Raw genomic sequence first — 14,984 nt, forward strand, 5'->3', positions numbered from 1 at the left:
CTAAAACTTTGAGCCATGAGTTATTCAGGTTTGCAGCTCGTTAAACATCCCCCTCCCCTTTCCTTGTAACAGACTCTTCTTTTTTTGTGCCTTGAAGTGAAACACAGAACCAAATACAACAAATAAATAAATATTTTTGGTGGTGACTCATCGACATGATGGTATCATGGAAAATGTAATCTTAAGGAAAGGATAAGTTTTGAATTCACACAGATTAACCTCTTGACTTTGGCAGCCTCAACCTTCTTTCCAGTCTTAGTGCTTTCTGATGGCAGGTTTTGAGCCAGGCAAACTCCACAGATTTAGTGGTGTAAAATCCTGGCCTGAGTGTCAGTCAGAAGGTAACACTTGTATTTCAGCTGCTTAGTAGCCACAGCAACAGTCAAAGATAAGGATGGAGACAGGCTGGAAGTGTTGAGAAGTTTCCCCTTTTTCAGCATTTTTTTCCCAGGGCCATGGCAAGGCCAGTATTTAGTGTCTTTGGGTGTTTGCTGCAGACCTGCCTTTTATCCCCTTGTAAGATGGGAAGGGAGCAGTGTTGGTATTTGATTGCTTTGAGTTGTTGTTGTCAGAAAGCCAGAAGGTTTAGCTATGCTCTTGTGCCACCCTTGCACTTGGTGCTAGCACAGGATGCCTGGGGAAGCACCCCAAGCAAGCAGAGGTGAGGGCACAAGGCAGAGCAAAATGCAGATTGGCTTTTTTGTATGTGTGTTCTCCTCATGGTCTTTCTATTTTATCTCTTACTGATTTATAGATGAAAATCTTTGACAAAAATAAGGATGGACGGTTGGACCTGAATGACCTGGCAAGGTAGGCTTTAATAACATTGTTGGGGTTTTTCAGCTCACAATGGCAGATCCAGGCAAGGTGATGACCTCCCTCTGGGGATGTGCATTTGAATTAAACTCCTTTCAAGTTAAATCAGCTCTGTTCCCATCTCTCCAATGCATAGTCCTCATTACAATAGTCTGAGAATCTAGAGCCAGTGACAGGAGCAATGTACAACACCAACATGCTCTGGCATGATCCCTGCAACCTCTGTGATGCTCCCCAGGAGGTGACAAAGCAACCAGTGGCACTGTTTCTCCTAAAGAAAGATGGCAATACCTTCAGCAGAGTCCCAGACATGCATTTATTTCACATCATAATGTGCAGCAGGGATAGCAAAGAATTTTTGCTGCTGTGTTGAGTAAAAAACTGCCACGTCACAGGAGTTTGGCAGTGGTAGTAAGAAAGAATTTGGAGAGCCAAGGTGAAGATGCTTGTGAATGAAGCTGGGAACTCAGTCATGGGCCTCTGTCTCTTTTCTGCTCTTGATACCATAGAGGCTTTTAGATGATTTTAACTGACTACAGATAGAGAGTATACCTTTCTCTGTAGATGCATGTGCATTGATTGGATAGGACTTTGAACTTGCAAGTACAGTCTTAAAACACCAGTTTAGAGGATGAGAGGAAAGAGGTTTGCCACTGTTACTTTCTGCTTGGGATCATGATGAATGCCATGACACATAGCTGCAGAGCTTACAGCAGTTCCTTTTGACCACAAAATATATGAACAGAATTAGAGGCACAATGGAGAATATCTAAGGGGGGTTGCTGTTGCAATTTCCTCTTAAACATGGTTCCCTACTGGGAACCAGGTCATCTAGGGCTCCCCTCCAGTCTGAGAACATTTCTCACACTCCAAACCCCTCTGTGTGCAGACACAGCTCAATGTGCTCTATGTCATGGGCTCGAAGAACCCAAGGGTTTGCAGAGCACCTGGAGAGAGAAAAGGTTATATCAGTGCTTGAGGGGCTTTACGACACAAAAGGAGAGGAATTCAGCCAGTCTCAGTGCACAGGCAAATACTACATTGTCCTTTACTTTTACAACCACCAATTCTCCCTCCAACAGAGAGTGATCAGTCACTCCTTTGTTTAATGCAGCACAGCAATCCAGTTACGAGGAATAATTGTCTGGTAGCTCTTGCTTTGGAGGCTGACAATCTCTATTGCACTGGACCACCAGAAATGCTCTGGGAGAAGCAGTGGTGCTAAGAAGCATGTTTGTGGCGAGCCAAAGGGCACCCACCATGCCCTATCAGACAGGGAGGAGAGCATGTGTTCCCACAGCAGCCCTCTGTAAATAACTCTGCAGGCAATTTTCTCTTTTAAAGGCCTATAATCTAAAATCCCTTTGCTTTACAAATAAGGAGAATTCAGAATAGTTTGTGTGCAGATGATAAAGTGGAAAGATCATAATTTAAATCTCTCCATTCAGGATTCTCGCACTCCAGGAAAATTTCCTTCTTCAATTTAAAATGGATGTAAGTAGCATTATTTTTTGGTACACTGATCACTCTCAGTTAAGATAACCTGGGCCCAAATTTGAAATTTACTTTGTAAAAAATTTTTCATTGGCTTACCTTCTCCACATCCAGGCTTGCAGCACAGAAGAAAGGAAGAGAGATTTTGAGAAGATCTTTGCACACTACGACGTTGTGAGTCCCAGTGACCATTCATTCCCTTGTGGTCTGTAAAAGACACAGATTTAGCATGTGCTGCTCAGACTTCTTCCTCTTGCTGAGTGCTGCTGGGGTCACTCAGGAGCAGCCCATGTGCCTGAGTGCCCAAGCCCATGGCCCATGAGCCCAAATGTCAGACTGGGAGGGGTAAAGTAGGGGCAGACAAGAATGATGCTCAGAGACCTTTTGGCAATGACCTGTTTTGACATTCTTCATTGCCATGGCCAGTGCTGCTTCATTAGCAGTATCCCTTCAGGAGATGAAAGTGATATAGAGGAGGTGGTGGCTTTAACACTCACAGTTTCTGGCATTGGGACCTGCATCACCACCACTCTGAAATATAAACTCCCTTCCAGTGCTGAACCAGTGGTTATTTAGAGAGCCTGGACCAGGACAGACATGACCACCTAACTGCCTGTTAGACATCAGCAACTCAGTGCCCCTTCTGATAGTCACACAACTCCCTCAGGGTGGTGACAAGCCTTCCAAAATGGTGAGAGATGTTGAGGGGAAGAGATGGTTTGGGGAAAAGGATCTTAGATATTAGGAATAAATTATTTACTGTGAGGGTAGTGAGGCACTGGAACAGGTTGCCCAGAGAAGCCCTGGAAGTGCTCAAGGCCAGGTTTGATGGGGCTTTGAGCAACCTGGTCCAGTGGAAGGTGTCCTGTGCATGGTGGGGCAGTTGGAAGTAGATGATCTTTAAGGTCCCTTCCAACCCAAGCCTTTTTATGATTCTATGTGCTTTATGCTATAAAGCTCAGTCACCAGGTGGACATACTGACCAGTAAACATTGTAGTGTTTTTGACTCACTAGGAAGTTTCAATGTTTATTCCATCTTTCAGAGTAACACAGGAGCACTTGAAGGACCAGAAGTGGATGGCTTTGTCAAAGACATGATGGAACTGGTCAAGGTATCTTCATGGCTCTGTTTTTTGAAAGTTCAGTGCTTGTTTTGGAAATGTTACTCATGTAGAGAGACTAGTAGGAACGTTTCATGTTCAGCAGCAGAAGGGAATGTCACAGCCTCTGCATATACACTGTATAGCACTTCACCATATCACAGAAATTCTGCCTGACATATTAATACAGCTTCCCTCAGCAGCTGCATTTTAGACAGGTCCATTCTATCTCATACTCTGAATTAGGCAGATGTTAGAGCATGACAAACTGTGTTGACATGGATCAGTCTTCAGAATTTATTTCCTGTGTTTTCCCTCTGGATGTGATTCTTGCCAGAATGACCTTATGGCTCACTAGTTCATCTCAGGGCCACACTTGAAAATTACTTGAGGTCTGTTTCTAGTCAAGACTACTGTACCTAGTGTGTCACTTCAGTTTCTAATGTCCAGCAGAGTCCATCTGCATGGGATTGTCTTGAGTTTCAGATGCAGTCTAAGATAGAGCTTTTGACCCAACTAGAGTCTGGTCTTTGGCTTCCTCTGAGCCTGAGCTGTTGCATTTCCACACAATGTGACCTGGCATAGGGATGTCTGTGCTCCCATGTCCATTCAGCAGAGAGCAGAGAACAGCAGATTCATGTTGATGGGTGAATGCATATGCTATGACTATGTGGTGTGCAGGGAAGGGTGGAGGGACAGGTTTTGTTCTGTGTGCATGTGTGTGCAAAGGAGGGAAGTTTGTACTCTCCCCAAGGGCCTTCATCAGCATTGTCCTTGGACACCACAAGCTGTGCATGTGAATTTGATCTCCTCCTGAGAATGTGGGAAGCAGAGCGAATGGTACAGCATTAGGAGCATACAGATACAGCGTAGCCTGTAAAACGTGTCTTTAGCATTAATTTGATCCACTAAGGGTGTATTTATGTTGCTGAGCAGCCCATAAAATAGAAGTCTGCTGACAGAAATTCCACATCACTCCTTGTGCAGCAGGTTTGAGAGAGGAAACCAGATGAAAGCACAGGTCTGGCAATGCAACGATCTGTGTTGCATATCTTTCTGCAGAACTTTCTTTGATATTGATCAGTTACTGTTTGCTTCGACTAAGAATAAAAGTCATGGTGCATTTCCATACAGTTACTCGCAGTCTCATATCCATTCTGCTTTTGCAAGGCACCCTTTCCCCATCCTCTGTTTGCATCCCCACTGCATATGAAATGTGTGGCCATTTGGTCACTCCTCCTTGGGTGGATTTCCCACTTGCTGCATGGCCTGCTGCTTTACAGAACTGGGGAAATTCAGAGCCATTATCTCTCTCAGCACTGTTTTTCTCTTTTCCCTGCAGCCCAGCATTAGTGGGGTGGACCTGGACAAGTTCCGCCAGATCCTGCTCAACCACTGTGATGTGAACAAGGATGGGAAAATTCAGAAATCTGAACTAGCTTTGTGTCTCGGGCTGAAAATTAACCCATAACTGGGAAAGTTCTTGTGGTTATGTTTCCATTGTGATTTGCCTGCTGCTTTTTGTAGAAGTGTGTCCATGCTGCTGTGTGAGTGGTGGGGAGCCAGGGCACTGCACTGCTGTGCTGGGGAGTGGGATTTGCATGGAGGGCCTCCTTGCTCCACCAACTCCTTTGTGGTGTTCGCTCACTGCTGCCACTTGTGGGTTCCCTTAGCAATGTCTCTGCCCACCAGCAGACCAGCTGCCTGTAAAAGGGTTTGCTGTTCTCCTGTCCTCTGCCCATCCCCTGGGATAAGTACAAGCATCTCCTCAAAAAAAGTCCCATCAGTGCTGTCAGACCACAGCTACTATGTGTCTCTGAAGGTCACCTTTTATGTGTGAAGTCACTACTTTGGTGAGAGTTGTGCTTTGTGCATTTAAAATAATGGTGTATATGTGCAGAAATAAAGATGACAATTATAGAAATTCAGTGAGATGCAAGTTTATGTGTTGTGTACAGAAAGCCATCCACCTCAGGCTGGCTGACTGTATGTACATAGTAGCCTTTTTATAGAACGTGCATCAAATGGCAAGAGGTTTTGCGGTGCCTATCAGCTGTGAGGTTTAAATCCACCAGGCAGTGAAACATGGTAGATCCTTCCCATGGGGAACCCACACACACAGGAAAATCATGTCACCTTCAGGATGAAGCCACAGAGTAACATCACTTCTGGAGGACACATTTCTTCTGACCTGAGCTGAAATAATATGCAAGGTTTCCATAAACTGGAAAACAGGAAGGACAGAAGCCTGATGAGAGCAAAGCTCCTGCATATGCTTTATTTTAATCTGTAAGAGTCATAGGATCATAGAATTTAAGGATTGGAATGGACCTTACATATCATCTAGTCCCAGGGCAGGGACACCTCCTCACTAGATCAGGTTGCTCAAGGTCACATTCAGTCTGGCCTTGAATACCACCAGGGTCAGGGCAGGCCACCTACCCCTGGGCAACCTGTGCCAGTGTCTCACCACCCTTACAGTAAAAAGCTTTTTCTAGTATCTAACATTAACTTAGTAGTAGAGTAGTAGAGTCAGTAGATACTTGTTAAAGCTTCCCATCACTCCTGGGCCACGAGTGTAATCCTGGAGGCTAGTGGCAGCCTTTGTGCCACATATTTCCATTACTCCAAGGCTTTGACTTGAATATTCAGAAAGTGCTGTACCTATACTGTCTTTCTTACCCAAATAATTATTTCTTCATTTCTGGAGAGAAAATTGTTGAGGAAGTGCTGTTGGCAAAACTCCCTCCCATTTCACCATTTCTGTCTCCTACAGATGACAGACCCAGACTTGACACTATGAGGGGCTTTCCAGTTATGTTTTATGCACAAGGCAGCACAATGAAACTCTCCCTTTATACCTGGTTTTAGAAAAATTAATCAGAAATTACCCTCAATCAACACGAATAGGCATGGAAACACTGATTACATAAAGCTCTTAAGAACATATTCAGCTTAAGGCATATGCTCATTTTCTATTTTTATTGATTAAAAGCTCACAGACAGAACAGGTGGTAAGTGTGTATTTAACCCTGGCATGGAACTAGGGCTTTAAACTCTGAAACACATCACATCCTATTTGGCTTTTTATCACCTAGATAGTAACACAAACCACAACCACAATAACAGAGCTTTACAATGGTTGTGAAAAGCTATAAACAAGGAATGAAGCCTTAGCAGCAGCTCCCTAAGCCAGCAGGGATGCAGTTTTACTCATGGGTGCTCAGGCCCCTCTAATGGAAGAGCTGTGGTCAGGAGTGCTGGGCCATGGATAGGAAGCCAGCAGAGAAATCCCACACAATGCAATCTCACACCACTGTTTATCAGGCATGCTTTATCTTCATCTTTGAACAGCTTGTAACAAATTTAGCAGGGCACATCACCAACCATGGTTTTATTGTACCTCAAATACAATGTGATGACCAGCCTAAATAATTACACCTTTCAGTATATTCTTCTCTTTCTCTCTCTTCCTTCAGTCTTTATATCATTCTTATTGTTATTAATATTTTCTTAAACTGCAGTTTTTATCACCTTGAACATGGAAGCAATTTCTGTGCCATTCCCTACAACATATATCCACACATAAATGTAGAATCTTTTTGCTGATTGTAGATTTCAGTGATGGCAGGTCCATTATGCTTCACATCTGTTTAATCCTATTCATATCAGTAGAATTTTTTCTTATGTATGAAAGTATATTTTCAAGAATATCCTGCCCTGCCTTACCAAAAATACAGTAACTTTTAACCTAAAATGAAAACCTTTTTTAAAGACTGTGTACAACCACAGCCCTCATTTCAAGAATTATGCAACAAATGCTTCCTCTTTATTGAAATCTTATGCTTTCCATATCCTCTACAGTCAATAGCTTTTGTTCAACAGACACTGAGCAGTAATGGATTTGATATGTCGGTGTCACAATGTATTTTGCTTCTTTTGTACAAATCTTGTATTTTTTAAAAAAATACTGGTTTTGCCAAAGCCTTCACACAGTCAGTTTTATTAGCTTTAAATAAGTGAGCACATAGTCTTCTGTGAGTTTAAAAGAGCATTTTACAAAACATTAACAAAAAGTAATGGGGGATCATGGGTGAAAAGGGTAGTAAATTTAGAGTGATTTTTTATTATGTTTTTTAGTTAGTTAGTTTGCCATTCCTATGAGTTTTTTTGGTTTTTTTTGTGTGTGTGTGTGTGTGTGTGTGTGTATTTGTCTCCAGAGAGAAACTAGAGAGCAGGAAAACAGACATACACACTGTCTTGTTTGCAAGGCATAGGGAAGAGCCATATCCCAGTGGGACTACAGCTTTAGTGAGCTGCAGATCCCCTGTAAACAAAACAAAATGTCAGCTGCAGTGAGATTTGAGCCCACATTACAAAGGTCAGCAAGGCAATTACTAGCAAGACATGGTCTTATAACCTTCGAGCCTCTAAAAGTCAATGTTATGGCAGGAGACAGACATTTTGAGACTTCCTGTAGAGAAGACATGTTCCTTGCTGGCAGAGATTTTTTTGGGATTTTTTTAATTATTATTTGCTCTTCAATAATGAATGGTCTATAACATCCTTCTGTCTCAGGCTCTGGTGGTTTCAGCCTTTTAATTTACTGTAGATATACAGCTGGGCAATACATCTTTGATAAAACATAGCTGTTTCCCATTTTGCAAATTTGAAGGGTACTTCTATGTACTCTTATGTGCCGAAACATGAGATAATATTTCACATTTGAATGGTTACACAAAAATTGAATGGTTTTGCATGAAATATTTGAAAACAGCAACAAATTTTGCAGATATCACCTTATCTAGGAGCCTGCACCTTGGTAACTAGAATTTGAAAGTAGAAAGTGAATGAAAATGTTTTCAAATATAATCGTCCCTTGGTATTTTCATGTTTTTCCCTAGAAAACCTGAATTAAGGGGTCCACAGTTTTCTATTTCTTTACAGTATGCAAATCTACTGAAATCAATTTTTAACTCATCATTTTCACAGGTGTGTTTCCAAAGCACATTTAGCAACTCAGGCATAGTAGTCAATATGCACAGTGCTCCCAAATATGTCATTTTATGGATAATTTTCTTCCTTTGCTTGTCTAACTGCCATACTGCTGGATCTGTAAATCAATGTGTGAATTTCCTCAGAAAAAAAAGCTGTTCCTTTGCTTCCCTTTTCACTGGGAGTTGTATGAGATCATGCTCTTCACTCCTGTCATGTTCCCTGTTCCTCTTGGCCCTTCTCATTTTTGGCACTTGACATATAGTTTTTTCTGGATGAATTTCCGTGACAACTTTGTTCAGTAGAAGCTGACTCTGACAGCTTCAGTTGGCTGGGTAGAACTGATACCCATGAAAAATTAATTTATAAGGCTTTTTAACCCAAATCCATCCCCAGTTTTACTATATTGGTTTTGCTGGAAATGATGGTATAGCAACATAATCTTTTCTCCCATCATTTTGAAACTCAACACACATTTTGTTCATCCTGAGCCATCATCATAAGGATCTGCCATTGGAGACCCCATTTTCCTAAGTCAGCTTCACAATCCAAAATTTCTCATGTGCCAGTTTTCCCTTGGTCTGTGCAATTTTTCCCCAGAATAATGAACCCACATATACATGCTTACCTCATTCCCCAGTCTGAACACACTCCAGCAGTGTCACATCACTGACACCCAAAGTGGAACCAGATTAGATGTTTATAAACATCTAAGTTTCATCAGTGCTTTATTTTTAGATTTTCAGTAAAACAATTCTCTCCCTTTGTTCTCACAATATTGCTTTAAATAGCATGGATGAAGCTGCCTGTACATCTTACAACTTACAACTGAAAGCTAAAAATTGAGCATCAGTCCAAAAGAGGGGTTCAGAGCACAGGAAACCAGCACAGTATTTTTATAAATCTCCTTTTCTGCTTGTGTAGTAAGAGAATAGTGTCAATATTAATGAAAACAATTGTGACTAATGCAGCCAACAAGACTATCATAGAATCATCTGCCACATTTATAATAGGAACCCATCACCAGAAACACCTTAATTACAGCTATTATGTCTTGAAATGGCTGGGTAACTCTTACATTAATCTGACTTGAAATAGAAAGTTGTTGTTATGTAGTGAGATGTTAAATGGGGCTTTGCTGTGTAATTACATGGGGTGAAGTAACAATGAAAGTGACTTTTGTGGGGTTACACTGACTGCTAATGAAAAGCTCTGATTTTCTGGTACCTGTATTTTCAGTAATTCCATGGAGAACTGAGACTCATTTTAAGGAACATTTGCACATGGGAAAAGGGGGAGAAAATAGTGCCAGTTGTGACCACTATGAGAGGAAATAAGGGAACGTTTGCCTAATGCCAAGAAACTTCTACAGGGAGCTCCCATGGGAGGTAAAACCATTTACCTCTCAGAGGTAAAACCACTTCCCTGCTCTCTCTTAGCTGGGAATCACTGATTTCCACAATCTTGTCTCATGGTGATACCTGCCTGCCATATGCTTAGCCTTTACACCACCTTCAGGGATTGCCCTTTTGCTTGGGTTTGCTCCTTCACAGTTGCTGTTGTCCATAAAAAATGCCCTGCAGGTATGCTGGACACTTTCACAGGTGATGGGAGAACCAGAGAGGATGTCACTGCCCAGTAAAAACAGTTGGTGCAATGGCATACACAGCTCTGACAAATGTTCAGGCTGCATCTCTGGCATCGTCTGGCATCTGTTGATGAAGAGCTGTTTCAGGAAAGAACGAATTCAGGTGGATTTGATGGAGGCACCACAGTCCACGAGAGCTAGTATTATTAGGCAACATGGCTGGAGAATGGGTGTCTGCCCCAGGCTCAAAGAGACCTGGTTTGGAGCTCTGTTCTCCCCATCATCATGGCTGTGAAGCTGAAAAGACTTCAACCTGCTGTCTTACCAGGTGAAATTTTCTGTTGTGGATGATGAGAGCACATAATCACATGTTGAAAATTAGTCAAGTTGGTTTGGAAGTGTACTTTCAAGGGATATATTAAGAATATTATCCATCATCTTTTTAAATAAAGGAGAGTTGAGGGTGCTGGTGTCTACATGCAGTGTGAGTGATTGCATGGGCTGCACTTTATGATGAACCTGGTCACACATTTGAGGTCCTCCTGCATCAGATCCTAGATTCAAACTCAGAGAAGGATCTCCAGGGGAAATATAGGGAATTTAAACTCTAAATTAATTTCCAATCCATCTGTGATCTGCATCCCTGAACAGTAACGTTTGTACCAACTCTCCATGCTTCTGTTTTGTAAAGTAATCAACACTAGAATGTAAAGAGAGAGAAATGGGTCATTGCTGATGTGGTCTGAAGAAATCACCCTACATTTCTCTGTGAGGTGGGAGATGAGCTTTAATGCTGCTGTGCAGACAGAAGCTGCGTGAGGCAGCCACAAGGCTAAGTCCTCTGCCCACAAGGTGCTGCCAGCCAGAAAAAAACCCAGTGGAGCCAGACAGCTCAGGATGGCAGGAGAAGTGTCTCTGGCTACATTACCAGACATATTCCAAACCTTTTAAAGCTGGGGGGTTCTGAATAAAGTAGTGCCAGTATTATGAAGTGGCAGAATGAAGGCTTGCTCAGGTTGACACCGAGTCAAGTACCTCCAGCTCTGAGAGAGGCTGTGACTAGGACTGTACTTTACATGTATAAAGGGCTGTAACAGAGTTGTCAAGGGTCTTCTTGCTGCTGGTCGAACTAAGGAGAACATGTTCTCATTTTTTGATTCCCTGCCAAGTCTCATGTAAGATAGCACACTCAATGCCTCATAGAGAGAAGGATGAAGAAGAGAGATGCGCTTAGCAATCCTGTTTGGGTGGCTGTTTGAACAAATTCCTGTCATCTGTAACTTTGGCTAACATATCTCTAACTTTGATGGTGTGACCAAACACAGTTTTATTTATCATTGTTAATCCTTAGGAAAGGGGTTCATTTCTCCTGCATATAAAAGCTAGGAGCTGGCAGACTGCCAGGGTTTTCTGTGACAGCAGGGTCAAGGACATGCCTGGAGAAATCTTGTTTTTAGGTCAGAATCCAGGTGGGATTAGGGCAGCAGAACCTGGACGAACATACACGGGGTTTTTAGATGAGCCCTGCTTCAGCTGAGAGCAGGAGCAAGAGCAGCCAGTTGCTGCAAATCAAGGGAAGCGCAGTGGCTTTTTAGACATGCTAACTGGATCATTGGCCAATCCATTTTTTTCAGTTCTTCCTGAACGCAGAGAGCACACACGCGATGGCTTAGGTGGCACGCGAAGCTTGCCAAGGCACCACAATAACTTGATTGTTTGCCTAAGATCTAATTAATGAGCTCCACAAAGGCAACTGTTTCCGCCTTCCTAACGACTATATGTGCACAGGAGCATGAGCATGAGTCAGGGATGTTTCCTGATCATAAAGCTGAGAGTGGGCTGGTGGGTTTGGGCTATTTGGGAGATCCTAAACAAATCAGTAGGTACTCCCATTTTTATCATAAGGCATAAAATGCTAATAAGCCTGACAAGAGGCCATTTAGAGACTCATTCTAGAATGTCTTTAACTGCTTCTGCCTAATACAGAGATGGCATTTTTTCAGCATCAATTTCTTTTTACATCTAAAGAATAGAAGATTCTATGGGCTTACCATTAATGATGTTCAGAAAGCTGTGTTTTAATTTTTAAGAGCTAGAAATTGCAGATTTCCAAATTGTCTTGTGGGCATTATTTTTAGGTCCCAATAAATTATGATGCATATTCTGTCTCCTCCCTGCTTGCTGACTATGAAATTTAGCACATGCTTTCCCTGGACACCATTTCCATTCTCTTGCTGGTAGGATACAGAAGTGCTACTGCCAAGTCCTGGCATGCAGTGGTTATGAATCAGGCCATACAAGGTCAAGCAGCTGGTTTTAAAAACTGTAAAATCTCTGGTTTTTCCTCCTCTCATTGCCTCCATGCATCGTTGCCTTGCTTTTCCTTTTTAAAGGAACCTGTGAGACTCTTTTTATCATGCCTTCTGTGTCTGAAGCCTCTTGGCTGCCACATCTGCAAGCTTTGCTCTTCCTTGATTCACTGCTCTGGGGCAAACAGAAACACAGTTGGGTGGGTGAGAAGAAAGGAAAGGTAAGATCATGCCAGTTCAAACCAGTGGTATAAGCCATGCCATCATCAAACATACATCCTTGCCTCAATTCACACCTTTAGGCACCTCTATTGAGTAGTGCAGCTCTCCTTTTCCTACACTTAGGAGATGTGTCAGAGCTGCTGGGGTGTTGGTTAAAATCTCATCAGACTCCTCTCAGAGCTTGGGCTCAATGAAGCAGGTAGGTGTACAGCTTTTCAGTTCACACGAGGAGGAGCGTAAGGGATGGCATCAATCACAGTCCTGAGCCATCCCTCTCAACTTCTTTCCACTGCCTTTGAGGTTGCTGGTGCTGGGGGTGTCTTCTGTTGCAACTTGAAATACATATTTTTTGGTTACACTCCTAGTTTTTAAAAGCCCTGCTGGAATTTTGGGGGCAGAGGGGGACACTGCTTGGGCTCAGTCAGGGGAAACCACTTTGCTGAGCCTGCTCTTGACCGTGATACCCCCAAAAGCTATGTGTGAGGAGCTGCAGCAAAGGAGCTGAGGAAATTCCTTGCTCCTCTGGAATTTCAAAGCAACCCAGGGAAAGTGTCCCAAGAGTGGGAAGGACATTGCCTCTCAGCTGGAGGGAATTTGGAAAGGAAGCTGCAAAATGCCTCTTCCCCAAGAACAGAGACCCCAGGGCTGCGTGGAAAGATGCTGTGGCCACAGTGGGAGCAGGTACATGAGGAGACTAAAGTCCCTGGCATCTGTCACACAGCTTTTCCTTAATACATTTTCTGTCAAGTACCTTACAGAGAAGTACCAGCAGTACACAACTGATGGCTCAGCACCAAACCTCTGCCAAGAGAGAGAGTGGCTCACATCAGTGATTTTTAGGAACTATTTATGCTTTCTTGAACTTTTAGGGTTTTTGTGCAATTCATTTTTGCATTAAAAAGGCAGCAAAAATTCATTCACAATGAGTCTATTTGTTGCTGATTTTTGAAACTTCATCATAAAATATATTAGGTTGGAAAAGGCCTTTAAGATTATCAAGTCCAAACACAGGTTTTCATTAAAAAAATCATTAAAATTCAGCTCTAATGCCATAATAAATGCATAGAAAAATTTGAAGGAAGCAGAAACTGAGACAAAGTCCCATAACCTTGGAGATAAGCTTTAGTGATCACAGGCAGCAGTAAGAAAGCATTGTTCTATGTAGTCACTCCCTGGATCATCCCACTGTGTTGGAAGAACACACCTTGGTCAGGGGCCCTTGACACCTTTGTGTCTTAGTGGTCCCAAGACCGAAAGTGTTTGCAGGTTCAGAGCTCCTCTGCTCTTGGGGCTTTTTCTCTCTTTACTAGTCCTTTGCCTGTGCCTGGCAGTGCCTCTGGGTGCCACTCAGCTGTTTCTTTTTCTGCCCCAGTTATATAAGCTTTCTTTTAGCTTTAAAAATGGGCTTTTCTTGTTTTTCTGATCTCTTGCTACTCTGTTGAAGGGGTCTTAAATCACTCTGTGGCAACCAGCATCCTAAGGGGGGATTTGGGGTTCAGCCATAGAGTAGGTGTGAAAACCACTGTTCACACCATCCACAGCAGACTGACAGCAGCATTCCAGAAAATACAGGCTGGTTCAGGCAACAGCTTGGGAAAAGGACATCTTGCTCTTTTTAGAGATACCTTATCTGTACAGGCTCTTTTACAAGGTAGGATATGCTGTAGGTATCAGCTTCATATGAAATGCTGTGGACGGTCCCTGCCAGGCACAGCAGCCATCAAGCAGGGACTCTTCCCCAGATGTCACATAAGTATCTCAGGTTCCTCTGTGGCCAATGGTATCAGCAAGCTGGTTGATTGATCAGCACCCACAATCACTATTTCAGGTGGCACAGTTGGACTTTTTCCAGGTCAAATTCTGTCCTCACGTCAACACATGCAAACCCACTAATGTTAACTGAGAAGAAATTCAACCTCAAATCTGTAAGGGACACCACAAATTCAACAGCCTGGATTATAGACTCCCCTACTGAGCTGTTTAAAGCCAGCCAGCAGCACAGGTGCTACACCTGGAAGCCTGTGCAAGGTGAGACAGAGAGGATCCCCACAGGGATCTCCACTGAGGAGAGACAAACTCCCTTCCTCTTAACCCAGTGGGCACTGCTTTTCCTCAGCAGAAATGAATGATTGGACAAAAGCACAGCTCCCAAACCCACATCATGTGTGGGTAGAAATGGATGTAAAAAGACAAATGGCTCAGTCAAAAATGTTTTGCACCTTACTGGAAGAATAACAAAACAAAAAAAAGGCTTATGTTAGCATTCTCTATGTGCATTATCTTCTGCTGGATAAAAACATAATAGCACGTTAAAATATAGTATATGGTTGTACAATACATCGTCTCATTCAGGAGACTGTCTGTTTTTCCACACTGTTAATTTCTTTTGAGTTTCAGTAGGGAAGGATCCACAGAGTACCTGCTGGCTCTAACTTCAGCAGGCTCCTCCATCTCTGTAT

At 42.8% G+C, this 14,984-nt stretch overlaps 1 protein-coding gene across 1 annotated transcript; it reads left to right on the plus strand.

Moving 5' to 3' along the window:
- The first annotated feature begins 741 nt into the window (after window positions 1-741).
- LOC103806539 (secretagogin) lies at window positions 742-4,973 on the plus strand. Its single transcript, XM_009079245.1, has 5 exons — window positions 742-810; window positions 2,265-2,310; window positions 2,425-2,484; window positions 3,355-3,423; window positions 4,754-4,973. Exons 1-5 carry the CDS (start codon window positions 755-757, stop codon window positions 4,880-4,882), a joined length of 360 nt encoding a protein of 119 aa, XP_009077493.1. The 5' UTR covers window positions 742-754; the 3' UTR covers window positions 4,883-4,973.
- The last annotated feature ends 10,011 nt before the right edge of the window (window positions 4,974-14,984 follow it).

Source organism: Acanthisitta chloris, unplaced genomic scaffold (assembly GCF_000695815.1).
Source record: "Acanthisitta chloris isolate BGI_N310 unplaced genomic scaffold, ASM69581v1 scaffold6677, whole genome shotgun sequence".
Lineage (NCBI taxonomy): Eukaryota > Metazoa > Chordata > Aves > Passeriformes > Acanthisittidae > Acanthisitta > Acanthisitta chloris.